The sequence below is a fragment of the Pseudophryne corroboree genome, chromosome 2, assembly GCF_028390025.1.
Source record: "Pseudophryne corroboree isolate aPseCor3 chromosome 2, aPseCor3.hap2, whole genome shotgun sequence".
NCBI classification, from domain to species: domain Eukaryota; kingdom Metazoa; phylum Chordata; class Amphibia; order Anura; family Myobatrachidae; genus Pseudophryne; species Pseudophryne corroboree.
Window position 1 is genome coordinate 412,310,227 of NC_086445.1, and position 21,917 is coordinate 412,332,143.

The 21,917-nt window shown below is 43.1% G+C and overlaps 1 protein-coding gene across 4 annotated transcripts in view; it reads right to left on the reverse strand.

Moving 5' to 3' along the window:
- TAB3 (TGF-beta activated kinase 1 (MAP3K7) binding protein 3) overlaps positions 1 to 21,917 on the reverse strand; it is a 77,049-nt gene that overhangs the window by 14,470 nt on the left and 40,662 nt on the right. For 2 of the 4 annotated variants that reach the window (XR_010221443.1, XM_063953469.1), the window contains exons 2-5: positions 20,720 to 20,918; positions 8,459 to 9,866; positions 5,620 to 5,780; positions 3,551 to 3,644 (exon numbers count right to left, since the gene is read on the reverse strand). Coding sequence is in view for 3 of the 4 variants with exons in the window: in XM_063953469.1 (XP_063809539.1) it covers positions 3,551 to 3,644; positions 5,620 to 5,780; positions 8,459 to 9,866; positions 20,720 to 20,830 (1,774 nt within the window). In the remaining variant the exon portion in view is untranslated. The remainder of the gene's footprint in view (positions 1 to 3,550; positions 3,645 to 5,619; positions 5,781 to 8,458; positions 9,867 to 20,719; positions 20,919 to 21,917) is intronic. The other 2 variants (XM_063953470.1, XM_063953471.1) reach the window with 2 other exon arrangements.

Genomic DNA, 21,917 nt, shown 5'->3' on the forward strand with positions numbered 1-21,917 from the left:
GAAAGGACTGTACCTGATAATACGGTGCTTTCTTTGGCTGTGAGGGAACATGGGGCAAAATGTTGATTTCCCAGCTGTAGCTGTGGAAACGAGGTCCGTGAGACCATCCCCAAACAACTCCTCACCCTTGTAAGGCAAAACTTCCATGTGCCTTTTAGAATCAGCATCACCTGTCCACTGCCGAGTTCCTGGCAGAAATGGACATTGCGTTTATTTTAGATGCCAGTCGGCAAGTATCCCTCTGTGCATCTCTCATGAATAAGACTGCGTCTTTAATATGCTCTATGGTTAGCAATATAGTGTCCCTGTCTAAGGTACAGAGAATCTGACCACGCAGCTGCAGCACTGCACATTCATGCTGAAGCAATAGCTGGTCTCAGTATAATGCCTGAGTGTGTATATACAGACTTCAGGATAGCCTCCTGCATTCTATCTGCAGGCTCCTTTAGGGCGGCCGTGTCCTGAGACGGTAGTGCCACCTTCTTTGACAGACGTGTGAGCGCTTTATCCACCCTAGGGGAGGTCTCCCAACGTGACCTATCCTCTGGCGGGAAAGGGTACGCCATTAGTAACCTTTTAGAAATTACCAGTTTCTTATCGGGGGAAACTCACGCTTCTTCACACATTTAGTTCATCAGATGGGGGAAAAACCACTGGAAGCTTTTTTCTCCCCAAACATAATACCCTTTTTTGTGGTACCTGGGGTAATATCAGAAATGTGCAACACATTTTTCATTGCCGTAATCATGTAACGGGTGGCTCTATTGGAATGTACAGTAGTCTCATCGTCGTCGACACTGGAGTCAGTATCCGTGTCGACCTCTGTGTCTGCCATCTGAGGTAGTGGGCGTTTTAGGGCCCCTGATGGCTTTTGAGACGCCTGGGCAGGCACGGGCTGAGAAGCCGGCTGTCCCACATCTGCTATGTCGTCAAACCTTTTATGTAAGGAGTTGACACTGTCACGTAATTCCTTCCACATGTCCATCCACTCAGGTGTCGACCCCGCAGGGGGTGACATCACATTTATCGGCATCTGCTCCGCCTCCACATAAGCCTCCTCATCAAACATGTCGACACAGCCGTACCGACACACCGCACACACACAGGGAATGCTCTGAGGACAGGACCCCACAAAGTCCTTTGGGGAGACAGAGAGAGAGTATGCCAGCACACACCAGAGCGCTATATAATGCAGGGATTCAAATTACCCACAGTGATTTTTCCCTTATAGCTGCTATAATACACAGATTTGCGCCTAAATTTAGTGCCCCCCCTCTCTTTTTAACCCTTTGAGCCTGAAAACTACAGGGGAGAGCCAGGGGAGCTGTCTTCCAGCTGCACTGTGAAGAGAAAATGGCGCCAGTGTGCTGAGGGAGATAGCCCCGCCCCTTTTTCGGCTGACTTCTCCCGCTCTTATAATCATAATGTGGCAGGGGTATTTTACACATATATAGCTTATTAGGCTATATTATGTGTGATTTGCCACTCTTAAGGTACTCTAATTGCTGCCCAGGGCGCCCCCCCCCCCCCAGCGCCCTGCACCCATCAGTGACCGGAGTATGTGGTGTGCACAGGGAGCAATGGCGCACAGCTGCAGTGCTGTGCGCTACCTTAATGAAGACCGGAGTCTTCTGCCGCCGATTTCCTGGACGTTCTTCTTGCTTCTGGCTCTGCAAGGGGGACGGCGGCGCGGCTCCGGGACCGGACGACCGAGGCTGGGCCTGTGTTCGATCCCTCTGGAGCTAATGGTGTCCAGTAGCCTAAGAAGCCCAAGCTAGCTGCAAGCAGGTAGGTCTGCTTCTCTCCCCTAAGTCCCTCGTAGCAGTGAGTCTGTTGCCAGCAGATCTCACTGAAAATAAAAAACCTAAAATATACTTTCTTTTCTAGGAGCTCAGGAGAGCCCCTAGTGTGCATCCAGGTCGGCCGGGCACAAAATTCTAACTGAGGTCTGGAGGAGGGTCATAGAGGGAGGAGCCAGTGCACACCAGGTAGTCCTAAAGCTTTCTTTAGTTGTGCCCAGTCTCCTGCGGAGCCACTATTCCCCATGGTCCTTACGGAGTTCCCAGCATCCACTTAGGACGTTAGAGAAAAAGGACTAATGTAAATTAAGTATAAGACTTACATTGATTAATATTTATATCTGAAATGAGCGTATCCGTGATGCCCATCACTGTCTGGATGTGACTGAAGTCCCAAATAGTTTATAGAGTAGAAGTACTAGAACAGAATGCTTCTCACCTACAATTTATAAGTGCTGGACTTCAATATTATGAAGGATCATTTCAGTATAACTCTGTACTGTTAATCTGGCTCTAAAAAAAACGTAGAAAAGCTGGACTGCATTTACCAACATGCCCAATAATGATCCTATCGATTTAAGAATGATCATTATCAGGTCTTTTGTTCATTTTAGGAGAATACTTATATTGCGGCTATCAAAAGACCCAGGGTATAGTGTTTGGCTTCACTGAAACAGGTCAATTCAATTATGCTTGCCCTGCAAGTACTGTGGGTGTAACTACGCACATATGCTGCACTTATAGTAGCTCCGGACTTGTTGATTTTTGTTCACAGCCCCATAAAGCGGTGTACAAAAATATGCCAATCTGTGGAGAGATCAAGGTGAGCTGAGGTGACGTTGCAACAACATTTTGCCCACATCGCACCTAATTAAATTGACCCCAAACAGACCAAAATGGACTGTTTCTGACCTCAATAAAGGCTAAGACAAACTATATGGGGTAAATTTATTAAAGCTTCCGAAAGTGAAAAAAAGTTATGTTGGCCGTAGCAACTAATCAGATTCTCTCTATCATTTTCTAGGATGCAATAAAGAAATTATTATTGGTTGCTATGGACAATTTCACTTCTTTTCACTTTTAGAAGCTTTAGTAAATGTATACCTATGTTTTGGTGCATAAATAAAGCAATTTGTCTGATATGTTCCTATTTAACACAGTTTTAGCATTCACTTGTCACGTACACACAGTGGAGGCAACCAAGGCACTTTCAAGCAGACATTCCCAAACTGCTGCTCCCCAACCACATTCTCCATAATGAAGCATTGAAGAAACAGCGGAAATTACAATGAGAAGTAAAAACACAAATCAAAGAGCTGCTCTTACATGGACAGCTGTCAAATCAGCTCATGGAGCAAACGCTCAAATTTTTGTCTTGGATTAGGATTACGTGGTCATACTTCCCAAATGTATCAAACAAAATTGTCCCATAGAAGACAAATGACATTGTATATAATTATATCTTAAAAAAAATAATAATGTATATATATATATATATATATATATATATATATATATATATATATATGTATATATATGTGTATATATATATATATATACATACATACATACATACATATATTATAAAATCAGCTTGATGGAAAAGACAAGTCATGCTCATATAACAAAATAAAGATCCAGAACGTACACCCTTGTTCTTGCACAGCTTGATCAATTACTCTGAACTGTATTTGTCAATGTTATTAATTGCTGTTATATGTTCAGTGCCAAGTAAGAACTTCAATCTCTACCTCTTGACTGAAGCAGGTCAACTTCTTTCAGTGTACAATCTATATTTATTTGGAGCTGCCTATTTAGGCTCCTCAATCTGGTCATCTCTTCTGGCTGAGAAGACAGATAAAAATGAAAAATGCAGCAAAAAAGTTAATTACAGGACCTCTGCAAATAAATCATGTGTAGTTACTTAATATAAAAGGATTCTGATCAATTTCAAAACATCTAGTATGAAATAGCCTAGTTTTAGAAACCTTAGATATATAAGGAACAATGCGGCATAAGCAGCTAGCTATTGCATAGAACATGCTGTTACTGTGCTGCACACATGATGTCCAATTCTGTTGTATTCCTAAATATATGTTTCCGTCCATCTCTCATAAGTAAGAGAGCAGCCAAGAGAGATGACAACAAAACTATCTGAAAGGGTGGAAAAAATGCACAATATTATGCTGCAAGAAATATATATGATTGGCGATCCTCCTGCTAGATAGTGTGAAGGAAAATAGATTCTGAAAAACAGGGGGGTTGTAAACCTATAAATATCTACACAAAAACTATAGTGGTAAAAATCCTACAATTTCTACCACAAGTATGTATATTTGTTGTGCAAACTTGCTGGCTATTTAAGTAGAATGTATTGGACACAACACACAAGTACAGTATTTGCAGATGCAACAAGTTAAGTGCTTTGGAAATGTAGTTGCGTGTAGACTGGCAAAACAATTATACTCCTTTAGGGATCCAAATACTGCTTGACCTATTAATCCCAAATTTGTGCAGATCATTATAACTTTCTACTTTTAGCTCCTTCTCAGGATTATATCGGCTATGAAATGCACAATTGACAGTAGAAGCCAGGGTGACACAACAGTACGGAAGCCCACAGTTGTCATAATGTGGTATAACGCGTTTCATCTGGGGCTGGACTTTGTCAAGCAAAGTTACCAGTATGCATAAGGATTTCATTGAACACATTATGCCAAATAAATCACTACTAAATAACTTTATTAAAAAAAAGGATTTATTTTACAATAAGTACAGTTCTGCATTAGTAAAAGTTTTAGGTTGATGATCGCAGGTGATTAGGTTTTCATACTGTAAATTTGGCTTCAGCTCTAGAGATGGGTTCTATTTAATTCCCACCTCCCAAATTATTCCTTTGTAGCTGAATCACTATGAATATGAACAGTTTTAAAATTCCTAATTGTTCTTCCTATATAATGGAAGCCACAAGAGCATCACAGCATAATTATATTCAGTTCCCTCTCTATTGCAGCTTAGAGAGCCTTTAATGCTGAAGTCTCTTCCGGTTACTTGGAAAAGACATTCCGGACTGAAGCTGTGCTGGCAATATTGCTATTTTTACATCCTGCGCACGTAAAACAGAAGGATTACCTTTCTATTTTTATTTCTTTAAAGTTTCTTCCCTTTTTATAGAGGATGGTAGGTTTCTCCATGAGAATCTGTTTGAGCTCCTCATTCAGGTTTAGTATGTAGCATTGTCTGCAAACCCTTTTTCTTGCTTCAATAAACAACTACATTAACAAATGAGATATAATGGGGGAATTCACTTCATCGTGTTAATGATTGGCTGCACACGTGTCGGCCAATTGCAGTAGCCCCAGCATTGCAATCTCTTCTGCACACCTCTATTTGGTGTGAGTCAAAAAGTGTACATATATGGGTGTCCAACAAATGAAACTTTCATAGCCATAAAATTAGACATGCTATGGTAGAAATTGAATTAGCACTTTGAATTTATTTTGTGTTTATTACAATGCTAGACTTGTCTTTAGCTATATGCAAGGCAAAGCAAAATAAACTAGGCAACAGTTTGGAAATTCTATGCTTACTTCTGTGTAATTAGGCATAGGGTGTAATTCAATTAGCGACGATGCCTGTGAAGTGCCAGAGAAATGGTCTGAGGCAGAATATCAGGCTTACCAACATCACATTTTCCTTTGTAACCCCATAGAGGTATGCATGAAAATGTGCAATGTCTGATGTGCGCAGCCGCATGTCGCCGAGAATTGTATTGCCCCCATAGGTGGAAACAGTGCAAGGGACCTGGGAGACGACTTACAGTTGGAATTGATGTTGTACAGTTCACTCTTCTGAGGCGTCTTTGCATTAGATCATGCTCCATTCCATTCACTTCTGCTTTCAGCTTCTCCAATCCCTCCTTTTCAAATTTAAGCTCTTTTGCAAGCCTCTCCATTCTTGCACGCTGGTGCAATAATAAGGCTAGAAATAATGTATTTATTCAAAGTTGGCACTGTAGTCTACAAGCCATTGCAAATCAGAAAGAAATTGTGTTCTTCATTCACAAAGCCTTATTCAAACTACTACTTTTAACTTCTGATAAACAGTGAAGAGGAAAGAGTGTGGTCAAGGTGTAGGATGATAAATACCACATAAAATAAGTGAGAAATCTGCTGTACTTGAGCACATACTGTAAAGGGTTTTTAGGTTTCATCTGTGATATTAGAAAAATAAAGGGGCTGATTTATCAACAAGTATCATATGCAACGAGTTTTAAAACTCGTTGCGTATGATAAATGGTGCTCCAGCCAATCAGCTCCTAACTGTCATGTGTTTGAAAAAATGACAGTTGGGAGCTGAATGGCTGGAGGACCATTTATCATATGCAACAAGTTTTAAAACTCACTGGGTGGTATTCAAATGATATATCACGGCCAATCTCCTTTCTAAAGTGATCCCTGTTATTGCAGATATCGCGCCCATAGTAATCAGGTTTAGCCGCATAAAGGGTTGGGCACCTCACTAAACCTGGGGGTAGCGAGCTCAAATGATGATAGCACGCCTGTAAGCAGAAACAGAACGGCTGTGGAAGGGGGTAAAAGAATTGAATACCGCCCATTGCGTATGATAAAACTAGTTGATAAATCAACCAGTAAGCTGCATTTCCAGACTCCATACAGTCTTTTATAAAACTTTACATTTAAGAATACTATCTACAGAATATTACATTTTGGGCATTATAACCCAATTATTTTAAGATGTGTTATCTACCAACAATTCATTCTACTCTAGTATCTTAGGTTTGTTTTTTTCTTCCCCTCAATAAAACATTTTGTTGGCACCTCCCCTTACTCACAAAACATCCCCATTCTAGTCAAACTTCCATTTTGTATACTAAAAATGTTTTTCCCCAATCTTTCAGTATCACAATTTATTAATATTTAGTATTCTAATAGACTAAGGAAAACAAGGCAATATATTAAAACAAAAATAATTTTGTCTACAGTGAAAGGTTCGCTTTAAAAGGAGAATATCAAAATATTTAAACTGTGCATTAAATTAAATGTAATCTTTATATATTTCAACATTAGAAAATCTTTAATTTGAAGTAGTCAGCATTGCACAACAGTCTTAGGTGGCAATTTTGATTTCGCTGTTCATGAAGGATCTTTTAGCTATGGACTGACTTCCAACAAAGAAATAGAGCAGTCTACCTACAGAAACAATTTATACTCAAAATGAGTAGTATAAAATGGGTTTTAAAATCACTACTCAAACGGACAGTAGTTAGAAATTTTGATAGCAGTTTAAGACTAAATTAACTAAACATATACTTTAGGAATCTCCTGTTATAAACCAATGCTTAGTTTTTCACCTGCTGTGGCAAGTGTATGAGTAATGCTTGATGAATGTCTGCCTCCCTCGGACAATCTGATTAAACCTATTTTTGCATCTCTGAAGCTGTAGTATGAAATGCACTCTCACTTCTACACTATGCACTTCTATGTCCACACAAACATAAACCCAAAACATTTTCTTTCCTATAACCTTCATTACTCCATGCAAATAAATAAATTAATGTGAAAGAGACTGGGCAATTATACATACCTTTTCAATCCAATGAAGCTACCCCTTTCTTACATATGTAAACCATTTATTTGCAGTATGTGCATACTTGCATTACAAGCATAATCCCACACGGATTATGGATTAAGCAGAGTACATACTTCTGACTCATAGGAAACATTTCACAGCACAGACTCACTACACAAGCACCATAGAAACATGTAGTCCACTGATGCTTGTTTTGTCAATAGGAATCTGAACTGTTACTATTCCCATTTTATTTTTGTAGTATTTTTGCATACTTCGACAATTCTTGAGGAGATATTGGTGTCTCATATCAACATAATTTACATTCTTAATTGTCTTCCATTTCATAATTTGAACTCCTTTTATTTACAATAATTTCCAATACAAGCACAATTTTAATGGTGATAGCACAAGGTTTCAAAAATCTTCAGCTACAGATGTGTTCTCATACACCGCACCGAAAATCTCTCTCATGAATGTGTGTCTCAATAGCAATGCAATAAAACCGCACTGATTAATTTGATATGAGACACTTGCACATCTGTGCGTGACTAATCTGTATAAGAAGCACAGTGAACCTTGGTGTGAAAAAAAGCTGCAGCAATGTACCACTTTGTATACAGGTTCAGACTCAGTCTCACACAGATATACAGGTGTCGCATATCAAAAGAGTCAGTGCAGTCTTGTGAACCGGTTTTGCTGCATCACACTGTGATTCAGATGCAAATTTGGGTCGAAAAAAGATGCTCGTGCAAGCAGTCACACACACTACCTTCTGCGCCTAGAAGGGATGTTTGACGCAACTGCAGCAATAGTGTGAGAGGAAACATCTATATACACACAGATGAATTATTGTAATAATAAAAAAAAAATTCATTTCTGCACAGCTGGCTGGATATTTTAAAAGCTATTGAAAACAAAACAAAATGATGATAATTCCCCCCCACCTCCTACATTCAAAATCGACAAAAGAACAATTTACATTCTTTAATGATTTACAGCAATACAGATTTTAAGAAATTCATTTCACAACTTCCACTCCTTAAAAAGAATAAAATAAATAGTACCTTGGGTATAAGCATAATCATCCGAGCCAGAACTGGAACTTCTATGGAATTTGTGAATTCCCTTTTCCACACCTGATATTGGCATCAATGAAATAGGTTGTATTGGTTCTGGAGCTCCAGGATGTTGCTCCTGGTCCACAATATTTAAAAGGTTTTCAGTCGGGGCCCGGGCAACAGTAATTTTAAAAACAGTTGGGTTAGGTGGGGACATCAATAAATGGGGAGAAGGGGATGGAGAGCCAGTGGAGGCTGGTGGTTGTGTGTAAGTTATATATAATGGGTTAACACCATATGGAGTCTTTGGCTGGCCAGGTATCACTCTCGATGGAGAACCTGACCGTGCATTTGAGGAATACGAAGAATGTGGACTCCGTTGGGAAGATGGATTATTTATTGGTGAAGGACTTCTGTTCAGAGCAGTTCCTGGTCTTTGTGGCGATTCCACTGTAATTTCAATCTTGTTCATAGAAGCCTTGCTCATGCTAGAACCATAGGGAAGATATGATACAGAATGGCCGCTTGGCTTTGGATAAGGAGGTGGAGCTTGCGAATATGTATGAGGTGAAGCAGTTGAGGGACTAGGTTGCATAAAAACATGTGAAGTCTGGTGGCTTAGTTGATTAGGCTGTACTTGATGCTGTGGTGAACTATATGGAGACGTACACTGAGATGTAGGAGGGGAATGAAAAGCAGACTGTGGAAGCGGAGACTGTTTTGGAGAATATGGTGGAGGTTGGTAATTTTGAGGATATACAGGCAGAGGGCAAGGACTATAGTTATTGAGAGGAACTGGAGAAGACTGCGACCAAGGTGTGTTCTGAGGAGTCTGCCTGCCTGGAGAATTTTGTGAGGACTGTCTTATGTAAATAGAATTTGGAGTCCCATAGGGATTGCCTTGAACTTGAGGAAGAATCTGTAAAGCTCTTGGCACATTGTGAGCAGAAGGTATATTTTGTGACACAGTTACAGTTATAGGATTAGTAGTATAGCGAGGTAAGTGCATATATGTTGGCAGAGAAGCTTGCATAGCTGATGTATTAACACCTTGCTGTGGAAGGGGCTGTGGAGGTGGAGTTGGCGAGTTTCGACTCTGGTCATTCAAGAAAAATGGGTTGTAATTTTGTGGCACAACTGCTGGAGCAGAATGGGGCTCCTGAACCAAACATATAAGCTTGCCAGAAGTGCGCTGTGGATCAATGTGCCCATCACTTGAGCTATGAACTAGAGGACGTCCATTCACCTGTGCGCCATCTCCTCCGTGGAAAGTGGCGCCTGGATGGATACCAAGGTTAATGTGCAAAAGATTGCTGTTTGATCTATTGTCCTCTGGGTTATGACCCTCCATATAAAGGTACTTGCAGCTTTCTTGTGTCAGAGCTCTGCAGCAAGCCTCAATGTTGCCGTTGTTCTTCAATTAAAAAAGAAAGAGCAAAATTAGAAATACCTAATATAGCCTGGATTAGGATTTTCTACTCTGTTGGTCAGAAGAAGGCAATTCTGGCAGACATGCACGGCAAGCACAATCGCAATTGGGTTAGCATTAAGCAAACATAATGGATTTATTTGAATGCAGATAATGATAAATAATTGATCACTGTGAATTCAATCAGGTTATTTTTCTTAAAAGGTAGTACGGCAGCTGTAGGTCAGGATTTGCTGCAAGGTGTAAGTGCACAATGTAAGTTAACGCTCAGCAAATAAAGAAACGCTTGGTACCGTACCAAGGTACCACAGGATTTATTAAGTGTTCATTCTAGCACCCTGCACCTGTCGCAACACGTTCAGTTACTCTTTCCTGCCTGGGGTGGTGTTCTGTTTACAGCACTGCGATACAGACCAGTGTGCTAGAAGCACCAGAGCAGAGCGCGACACCCCAAGCAGGAAAGAGGTACGGCATTATAACAGGTATAGGGTGCTAGATTGAACACTATTTATCCCACCCTCCCACCTCTAACGTATTCCCATCGTGGAGAAGAAATGAGATTTGAAACGTTAAATTAATATATATTTTTTTAACAAGTTGATTGTACAAGGTGATACAGATATGTCCTCATACATGTAGCCTCAATACGCCATGCAGCATGAGATGCCTGGTGCACAGGTCCCATTCAACTTTACTAGTGTCAGGCATCTTTTTTGTGATTAGAAAACATGATTAGTTGCAATGCTTCTAGGACGCACCAGGAGATTGTGCCGATTAATCTAATATATGACACTTTTATCTTGTGTGTGACCGAGTCTGTATACAAAGCAGATCAGAACTTGTATTGGAAAAAAGCTGCAGCAGCTACATTGTAGCACTTCATCTACAGATTCCGAGACTCAGTCGAACACAAATATACAAGTGTTGCATATCAAATTAATCAGCACAGCCTACTGGTGCATCCTAGCTGCACTTCCATTAAGAAGCATTTTTGTCAAAATAAACGCCCGACACTGCAGAGTTTCACAGGACCTGGCACATCGAGAGGGGCTGTCTGGCGCGACTGCAGCAATGATGTTTGAGGACACGTATATAGGCAAGTATTTGGACTTCACATTTCAGTACTTTCACATTTCTTGTACTATTGCATTTCAGACAATGGAATCCCATAAGTGTGGAACACGCTTCTTAACTTTGGCAAAAAAACACATTTTGTAAACGTGTGAAGTCTTAACCCACGTTAATTAGTCCTGATCTAGGCCCAATAGTAAGTTACCTTCTTTATCAATAAGCATGTGAGGTCACTAAAGCAAGAGAGTGCTACAGCATTTTGTATACAAGCCATACTTGCTTGACAGTCCTGCCAGCCTACTTCTTTATGGCTTCTACTTATATTCCAAATACTGTAGTAACTTCCCTTTATGTATGGATTAGATAGCACAGAGATTAGTAAAATAATGCACAGACTAGCTGCAAACAATGGTTCCTTTAAAATGCCAAACAACACTTCTATTTATGAATAGTAATTAGTGAAACAAAATTAATTTTATGCTGGATTAGAATAGACACATGACATAAAGGCTGCACTATGCAGCATCACCCTGAATTAGACCATCAAGTGCAGCGACACTAGTATTATGGACAGTGTGATATTACACCAACTGATGTGTTCTCCATATTGCAATAAATGTATTACTGCACAATGCACCATAAAGAACCATAGAAAATTATTTAATATAGACTTTAAAAAGAGAAAGAAAAAAATAATAACTATAAGCAGCTCGTTGATTTAGTGGAAAGAACAAAATATTAAACTTCTATTTCCCAAATATGTTTCTCTACTTGCTATACACTCCAAGGCCATTTCTTTTTAACTAGGAAAAAAAAAAAAAAACTTGACTTCCAGCCTTTAAGTGGAACTAACATATTACATACAGCACATGTTTAAACAGCAAGCATCTATATATAGTACATAAGTGAAGAGAATTTATTATTTTATTTTTTTATCTACATTACACCTACACAGTTAGCTTTACCGTACAGAAAACGGTGATGAGATTGAAAAGCTCCCTGTGTTAAAGAGGAGACAGAATGAGTTGAGAATTGGGGGATATCATCGTGAGCATAGATAATATGGATATAAACAACAACATTGGCTGGAGGCCTTGGTAGCCTATAGACAAACTGCGCACAGTGACTAATAGTAAGGCCAGTCCTGGTAGCAGCACACACTAATGGGGCAGCCTAGTCATTGATTCAAATCAACAACAAACAACATGGGGTAGATTTTCACAAAAATATACTAGTACCCAATAGCATGTTTGTAAGCAACATCTGCATTGTAGGGTAGTGAAAGCAAACTAATGGTGTCCAGTAGCCTAAGAAGCCCAAGCTAGCTGCAAGCAGGTAGGTTCGCTTCTTCTCCCCTTAGTCCCTCGTTGCAGTGAGCCTGTTGCCAGCAGGTCTCACTGTAAAATAAAAAACCTAACATATACTTTCTTTCTAGGGGCTCAGGAGAGGCCCTAGTGTGCATCTAGCTCGGCCGGGCACAGAAATCTAACTGAGGTCTGGAGGAGGGGCATAGAGGGAGGAGCCAGTGCACACCAGATATAGTACCAAATCTTTCTTATAGAGTGCCCAGTCTCCTGCGGAGCCCGTCTATTCCCCATGGTCCTTACGGAGTTCCCAGCATCCACTAGGACGTCAGAGAAACAATATTTTACGTGGCTGCAGCATTATTGTGGCTAACTGGATACCCCTCAATGTATGAAAAAAACTTTTTTTTTAAAATTTTAGTTCCAGAATAAAAGCTGCTGAACTTCAGGGTCAAAATAATCTACAATTTGTTTATTTTTTTAACTTTAACCTTAATCAATCTGCAGTTTGGGCCTTATTCAGGTTTCTTTGCAAACCAAAAAAGCAAACTAATGGGCAAAACTATGCTGCACTACAGACGGGGTAGATGTAATGGGCCCTACACACTGGCCTATTTGCCGTCGAGGTGCCCGACGGCCGACACTGCCGACCCGGCGGCGGGGGGGCTGGGTGACGGGGGGGAGTGAAGTTTCTTTACTCCCTGAAGTCACCCGGCCCTATAGCCCTGCATGCTAATATGGACAATCTTGTCCATATTGGCATGCAGGTATAAACGAGCCAGCACCAACGATGAGCGACCGCGGGGCCGCGCACTGTTCATCGTTGGTGTCTACAAACTTAAAGATATGAACAATTTCTCATTCATTCACATGGACTAGTGTGCAAGGCCCTTAACATGTGCAGAGAGAGTTAGATTTGGGTGGGGTGTATTCAAACTGAAATCTAAACTGCAGTGTAAAAATAAAGCAGCCAGAAACAATATAACCCACCCAAACCTAACTCTCTCTGCACGTTACAGTACATCTGCCCCACCTGCAGTGCAACATGGTTTTGCCCATTAGTGTGCCTTTTTGGTTTGCTAAAAAAGCTAAATAAGGCCCTTTATACGTACATTGCTAATTATTCAGTACTGAGTAAAATTAACACATAAAAGAGGATGGTACAAGCTAGGTCTTATGGCAGTTCGTACAAAAATAAAAATTTGTTTGTTCAATAAATACCATCACCCTCTTATATGATGCTATAAAGTATGCAAATCAGGCAAAGGAGTAGGTTTATGGGGCCCTTATGCACCTAGCTCCATCCATGTATCCTATATTATATGAGTGAGCAGGACTTGTACTGTATATTGAGCACATGGCATCACAAGTCTATTAAACATTTATTAATAACTATTAAGAAATATCTAAAATAAAATAAGAATTTACTTACCGATAATTCTATTTCTCGTAGTCCGTAGTGGATGCTGGGGACTCCGTCAGGACCATGGGGATTAGCGGGCTCCGCAGGAGACAGGGCACATCTAAAAAAGCTTTTAGGTCACATGGTGTGTACTGGCTCCTCCCCCTATGACCCTCCTCCAAGCCTCAGTTAGGTACTGTGCCCGGACGAGCGTACACAATAAGGAAGGATCTTGAATCCCGGGTAAGACTCATACCAGCCACACCAATCACACCGTACAACTTGTGATCTGAACCCAGTTAACAGTATGATAACAAAACGAAGTAGCCTCTGAAAAGATGGCTCACAACAATAGTAATAACCCGATTTTTGTAACAATAACTATGTACAAGCATTGCAGACAATCCGCACTTGGGATGGGCGCCCAGCATCCACTACGGACTACGAGAAATAGAATTATCGGTAAGTAAATTCTTATTTTCTCTAACGTCCTAGTGGATGCTGGGGACTCCGTCAGGACCATGGGGATTATACCAAAGCTCCCAAACGGGCGGGAGAGTGCGGATGACTCTGCAGCACCGAATGAGAGAACTCCAGGTCCTCCTTAGCCAGAGTATCAAATTTGTAAAATTTTACAAACGTGTTCTCCCCTGACCACGTAGCTGCTCGGCAAAGTTGTAATGCCGAGACTCCTCGGGCAGCCGCCCAGGATGAGCCCACCTTCCTTGTGGAATGGGCATCTACATATTTCGGCTGTGGCAGGCCTGCCACAGAATGTGCAAGCTGAATTGTACTACAAATCCAGCGTGCAATAGACTGCTTAGAAGCAGGAGCACCCAGCTTGTTGGGTGCATACAATATAAACAGCAAGTCAGACTTTCTGACTCCAGCCGTCCTAACTATATATATATATATATATATATATTTTTAGGGCCCTGACAACGTCTAGTAACTTGGAGTCCTCCAAGTCCCTAGTAGCCGCAGGCACCACAACAGGTTGTTTCAGGTGAAAACGCTGACACCCCTTTAGGAAGAAACTGGAGACGAGTCCCAGTTCTGCCCTGTTCAAATGGAAAATTTTAATATGGGCTTTTGTAAGACAAAGCCGCCCATTCTGACAATCGCCTGGCCGAGGCCAGGGCTAACACATGGTCACTTCCCATGTGAGATATTGGTCAACAGCATGGTCACTTTCCATGTGAGATATTTCAAATCCACAGATTTGAGCTGTTCAAACCAATATGATTTTAAGAAATCCCAACACTATGTTGAAACCTCACGGTGCCCCTAGAGGCACAAAAAAGCTGTATATGCAATACACCCTTTACAATCTGGACTTCAGGAACTGAAGTCAATTCTTTCTGGAAGAAAATCTACAGGGCCGAAATTTAAATGTTAATGAACCCCAATTTGAGGCCCAAAACACTCCTGTTTCCAGGAAGTGTAGAAATCGACCTAGTTGAATTTCCGTCGTGGAGCCTTCCTGGCCTCACCCACGCAACATATTTTCACCACATGTGGTGATGACGTTGTGCGGTCACCTCCTTCCTGGCTTTGACCAGGGTAGGTATGACCTCTTATGGAATGCCTTTTCCCTTCAGGATCCGGCATTCAACCGCCATGCCGTCAAACGCAGCCGCGGTAAGTCTTGGAATAGACATGGTACTTGCTGAAGCAAGTCCCTTCTTAGCTCCCCCCAGGCCCTTAGTCCTCTGTGAGCATTTCTTGAAGTTCCGGGTACCAAGTCCCTCTTGGCCAATCCGGAGCCACTAGTATAGTTCATACTCCTCTATGTCTTATAATTCTCAATACCTTGGTTATGAGAAACAGAGGAGGGAACACATACACTGACTGGTACACCCACGGTGTTACCAGAACATCCACAGCTATCGCCTGAAGGTCTCATGACCTGGCGGAATACCTGTCCCGTTTTTTGTTCGGGCGGGACGCCATGTCCACCTTTGGTCTTTGCCAACGGTCCACAATCATGTTGAAAAACTTCCCTATGAAGTTTCCACTCTCCCGGGTGGAGGTCATGCCTGCTGAGGAAGTCTGCTTCCCAGTCGTCCACTCCCGGAAAGAACACTGCTGACAGTGCTATCACATGATTTTCCGCCTAGCGAAAAATCCTTGCAGTTTTGTCACTGCCCTCCTGCTTCTTGTGCCGCCCTTTCTGTTTACGTGGGCGACTGCCGTGATGTTATCCCACTGGATCAATACCGGCTGACCTTGAAGCAGAGGTCTAGCTAAGTTTAGAACATTATAAATTTGCTCTAAGCTTATTTATGCGGAGAGAATTCTCCAGACTTAATCACACTTCCCTGGAAATTTTTTCCCTGTGTGACTGTTCCCCAGCCTCTCAGGCTGGCCTCCGTGGTCACCGGCATCCAATCCTGAATGCCGAATTTGCGGCCCTCTAGAAGATGAGCACTCTGTAATCACCACAGGAGAGACACCCTTGTCCTTGGATATAGGGTTATCCGCTGATGCATCTGAGGATGCGATCCGGACCATTTGTCCAGCAGATCCCACTGAAGAGTTCTTGCGGGAAATCTGCCGAATGGAATTGCTTCGTAATAAGCCACCATTTTTACCAGGACTCTTGTGCAATGATGCACTGACACTTTTCCTGGTTTTAGGAGGATCCCGATTAGCTCGGATAACTCCCTGGCTTTCTCCACTGGGAGAAACACGTTTTTCTGGACTGTGTCCAGAATCATCCCTAGGAACAGTAGACGTGTCGTCGGAAAAAGCTGCGATTTTGGAATATTTAGAATCCCCTCGTGCTGTCGTAGAACTACTTAAGATAGTGCTACTCCGACCTCCAACTGTTCTCTGGACCTTGCCCTTATCAGGAAAGCGTCCATGTTTCTTTTAAGAAAAATCATCATTCCGGTCATTACCTTGGTAAAGACCCGGGGCGCCGTGGACAATCCAAACGGCCGCGTCTGAACTGATAGTGACAGTTCTGTACCAGGAACCTGAAGTACCCTTGGTGAGAAGGGCAAATTTGGACCTGTAGGTAAGCGTCCCTGATATCCAGTGACACCATATCGTCCCCTACTTCCTGGTTCGCTATCACTGCTCCGAGTGACTCCATCTTGATTTGAACGCTTGTATGTAAGTGTTCAAATATTTCAGATCTCACCGAGCCGGTTGGCTTCAGTACCACAATATAGTGTGGAATACTACCCCCTTCCTTGTTGTAAGAAGGGTACTTTGATTATCACCTGCTGGGAATACAGCCTGTGAATTGTGTGAGGGGGAGACGTCTCGAATTTCCAATGTACACCTGGGATATTACATGTAGGATCCCGGAGTTCCCTTGCGAGTGTTGCTGAAACTCTTGAGATGACCCCCTACCGCACCTGAGTCCGCTTGTACGGCCCCAGCGTTATGCTGCGGACTTGGCAGAAGCCGTGAGGAGCTTCTGTTCCTGGGAATGAGCTGCTTGCTGCAGTCTTCTTCCCTTTCCTCTACCCCTGGGCAGATATGACTGGCCTTTGCCCGCCTGCCCGTATGAGGACGAAAGGACTGAGACTGAAAGACTGTGTCCTTTTCTGCCAATATGTGACTCGGGGTAACGAAAGGTGGATTTTTCAGCTGTTGCCATGGCCACCAGGTCCAATGGACCGCCCCTTTATACGGCAATACTTCCATATGCCGTCTGGAATCTGCCTCACCTGACCACTGTCGTGTCTTCGTCTGGCAGATATGTACATCACATTTACTCTTGATGCCAGAATGCAAATATGCCTCTGCGCATCACGCATATATAGAAATGCATCCTTAAAATGCTCTATAGACAATAAAATCCTGTCCCTGTCAAGGGTATCAAAATTTTCAGTCAGGAAATCCGACCAAGCCCCCTCAGCGCTGCACATCCAGGCTGAGGCGATTGCTGGTCGTAGTATAACACCAGTATGTGTGTATATACTGTTATGATATTTTCCAGCTTCCTATCAGCTGGCTCCTTGAGGGCGGCCGTATCTGGAAACGGTAACGCCATGTTTTTTATAAGCGTGTGAGCGCCTTATCCACCCTAAGGTGTGTTTTCCAACTCGCCCTTACTTCTGGCGGGAAAAGGGTATACCGCCCATAACTTTCTATCGGAGGAACCCCACGTATCATCACACACTTCATTTAATTTATCTGATTCAGGCAAAACTACAAGTAGTTTATTCCCACCCTACAAAATACCCTTATTTGTGGTACTTGTGGTATCAGAAATATGTAACACCTCCTTCATTGCCCTTAACATGTAACTTGTGGCCCTAAAGGAAAAATACGTTTGTTTCTTCACCGTCGACACTGGGGTCAGTGTCCGTGTCAGTGTCTGTCGACCGACTGAGGTAAATGGGCGTTTTTACAAGCCCCTGACGGTGTCTGAGACGCCTGGACCGATACTAATTTGTCCGCCGGCTGTCTCATGTCGTCAACCGGCTTGCAGCGTGTTGACATTATCACGTAATTCCCTAAATAAGCCATCCATTCCGGTGTCGACTCCCTAGAGAGTGACATCACCATTACAGGCAATTTTCTCCGTCTCCTCACCAACATTTTCCTCATACATGTCGACACACACGTACCGACCTAATGCACACACACAGGGAATGCTCTGATAGAGGACAGGACCCACTAGCCCTTTGGGGAGACAGAGGGAGAGTTTGCCAGCACACACCAAAAGCGCCATAATGTATATAACAACCCTAGAAGGTGTTGTTTCTATATATATGCGCTCTTAATATATAATTATATCGCCAATTTATGCCCCCCTTCTCTTTAACCCTGTTTCTGTAGTGCAGGGGAGAGTGGGAGCCTTCCTCACCAGCGGAGCTGGTCAGGAAAATGGCGCTGAGTGCTGAGGAGAATAAGCTCCGCCCCTTTCTCGGCGGGTTTTTCTCCCGGTTATTAGGAAAACTGGCCTGGGTTAAATACATACATATAGCCTTAATGGCTATATGTGATGTATTTATTTGCCTCTAAGGTAATCTATATTGCTGCCCAGGGCGCCCCCAGCAGCGCCCTGCACCCTCCGTGACCGAGATCAGTGAGCCGTGTAGCAACAATGGCGCACAGCTGCAGTGCTGTGCGCTACCTTCATGAAGACTGAGGAGTCTTCTGCCGCCTGTTTCCGGACCTCCGTTCTGCCGTTCTTCAGCGTCTGTAAGGGGGATCGGCGGCGCGGCTCCGGGACGAACCCCAGGCTGACCTGTGTTCCGACTCCCTCTGGAGCTCAGTGTCCAGTAGCCTAAGACTTCAATCCTCCTGCACGCAGGTGAGTTGCAAGTCTCTCCCCTAAGTCCCTCGTTGCAGTGATCCTGTCGCCAGCAGGAATCACTGATTAGAAACCTAAAAAACAACTTTTCTAAACAGCTCTTTAAGAGAGCCACCTAGATTGCACCCTCTCGGACGGGCACAAAAACCTAACTGAGGCTTGGAGGAGGGTCATAGGGGGAGGAGCCAGTACACACCATGTGACCTAAAAGCTTTTTTAGATGTGCCCTGTCTCCTGCGGAGCCCGCTAATCCCCATGGTCCTGACGGAGTCCCCAGCATCCACTAGGACGTTAGAGAAATAAAAGTATGTTAAATTGCCAATGAACCTAAAATTGAATTGTTCGGATATGAACCACGAAGATAAATACATCTAACCTGAAATTCCAGTGCAGCTCTGTTAAGATATTACCACCCCGACTGCACTACTTGAGTTGCTGTGGCCCTGTGTATGAATCCACACAATGCATTCCTGCAAGGAAAGTCTAACAAACAGTCTCTCTCTACTGTACCTACAGTATTTAGGTGCAGAAGTACCACACTCCCAACATGCTGCCGAGAATTGTTGACATCATGTTAGTATCACTGCAATAAGGCTATATTTCCACAAATAGACTAATCAGTAGTACAAACATGTGATAAAGACTAGAGTACAAACTCAAATCAGCCTAACAGTTTATACAGGGAGAAGGGGGGGGGGGATTGTAGCTATAACATACCTCCCAACATGACCCTCTCCAGGAGGGACAGAATGCTCTGCTCCTGGACTTCTCTTGATTTGTGATTGCCATCACCTGTGCTGAAACCCCTTTCCTATCAATTAACCTATTCAAAACCGGTACCAGCAATGATAAATTAAGAGAAGTCCAGAAGCATAGCATTTTGTCCCTCCTGAAGAAGGTCATGTTGGGAGGTATGCTATATACATAGCAATGAATAGTATTATTCTGCCACACAGTCTCACCACCAGCGCTGGCAACTCTCTCCAGCCCAGCTATCAGCACTGCCAGTTTGTGGCAGCAATAAGGGAAGCACCAATAAGGAGACGCACTGTAGGGCAGACATTCCCAACCTCGGTCCTCAAGGCACACTAACAGTCCAGGTTTTAGTGACATCCATTCTTGAGCACAGGTGACTTAATTAGTACCTCCGTTATTTTGATTTTTCCATCTGTGCTTAAGCCTAGATATCACTGAAACCTGCCAGTTATACCCCTTTCACACAGCCCAAAATTTCCCGGGTTAAAACACATGAACGCACATCAACCCGGGAAATTTCTCAGTGTGAAAGGGTACAGGGACAAAAACCCGGGATTTCTGTCCCCGCATTTCAACCCTGAAATCGACCAGGGTTGGTCCCGGGATGATCCCTGGACCCTGGACAGTGTGAATGGTGCAGGGACATGTCCCACCTTCCCGGGTTGCCTATACTGATGCTGATTGGCTCTTCAGGGCACTTCCTGGTCTTGTGTTTTTTCTGAGACGCCCATTCTCAGAAAATGCAGGGCCATACCGGGTTCAGTATGAAAGGTTCCGACCCGGGATGTCCCAGCAAAAAATGCTGGTGTGAAAGGTGCCAACCTGGGAATGTCCCTGCATGAGCCCGTGGCAGAATTCCCGGGTTTTGCCCCGCATTTCTGGTGTGAAAGGGGTATTAGTGTGGCTTGAGGACCGAGGTTGGGAATGCCTGGTGTAGGGTATCCCTTAATAGTAGAGGTAATGCAAAGGTAGACAACCCATACAGTACACCAAAGCTCTGTGTCAAGTCCATTACACTAACACATACCTGCATCATGCACTGAGAGACCACTTCCAGTGGAATCTCAGGGTAGCGCTGCTGAAGATCATTTAATACCTGGATATCAAGCTGCTGACAATGCGCCATCTTCTGTGCCATGACTGGACTGATGCTGGACTAAGATGGAATATGATGGGACTCAAAGTGCCCACCAGTGGTTGTGGTCTTTGGACCCTTCTGGCATTTTCTGTGTAAAGCAAACAAATACTCATCATTAGGCACAATTAAACCATTTTCAGCAGACAATCATATGTTCATGAATACATTTTCCATATAGTTAATGTTATACATAGTTTGGCTCTATAAGCCAACTCCTAGTAACAAAGCCCAAAGAAGCCATCAATCAAAGAGGGATTGGGAACAAATGAACAGCTGTTGAACTATACATACCAGCAAGCCCTGCTACAGTTTTTCTATTTGGCCATGCTAAAACTGTTCCAGCGCATGCTGTTATGTGTAATTCAACAACAGCTGGAGGCCAAATGTTCCCCATCCCTGATATAAACCAATGAGAATAGTAGTAGTTGTACAGTAGACTTCCTGCAATATCTCAGTCTTCACATCTACAAAGACAAAATAACACTTTAAACTTTCTTATGAAATAACTTGCTTTATCACTTTCTGACTTAAACCCAGCTCTGAAAACCAAACATGGTCTTACCCTTCCAGCCTCTAAATCAGGGGTGGGGAACCTCCGGCCCGGCAAAGCATTTTGACCGGCCCGCAAGGCTGCCACCAAGGTGTAAAGCTGTCTGCTGCGCATGGCATCCTGGGAGATGTAGTTTTCTCACACTGCACTGTATTCAGTGTAATGTGTGAGAAAACTACATCTCCCTTGATGCAGTGCATGGCTTTGTGGGGCACCTGCCAGCGACTCTGCTCTTGCACTGCCTGCCTGAGCAGAGATCGGCTGGGGGGAGGAGGGAGGAGGTAGCCGGCAGCTCAACAGAGATCGGCGGAGGGGGAGAAGCAGTGCAGCTCAGATTTCGGTGGAGGGGGAAGGTAGCCGGCAGCACTGCTCACACAACTGAGCTAAGTTTGCCTTCACTTCATACCAGGTCAGTTTTTTTTTTTCTTTAGGGTGGGCAATGAATTGGTTTTATTATTCTCCAGTTGGGGCAAGGTGTTTTATTATGTCCCTGTGGGGGCAATGTGTGTGTTTTCTGTCCTGTGTGGGACAGTGTGG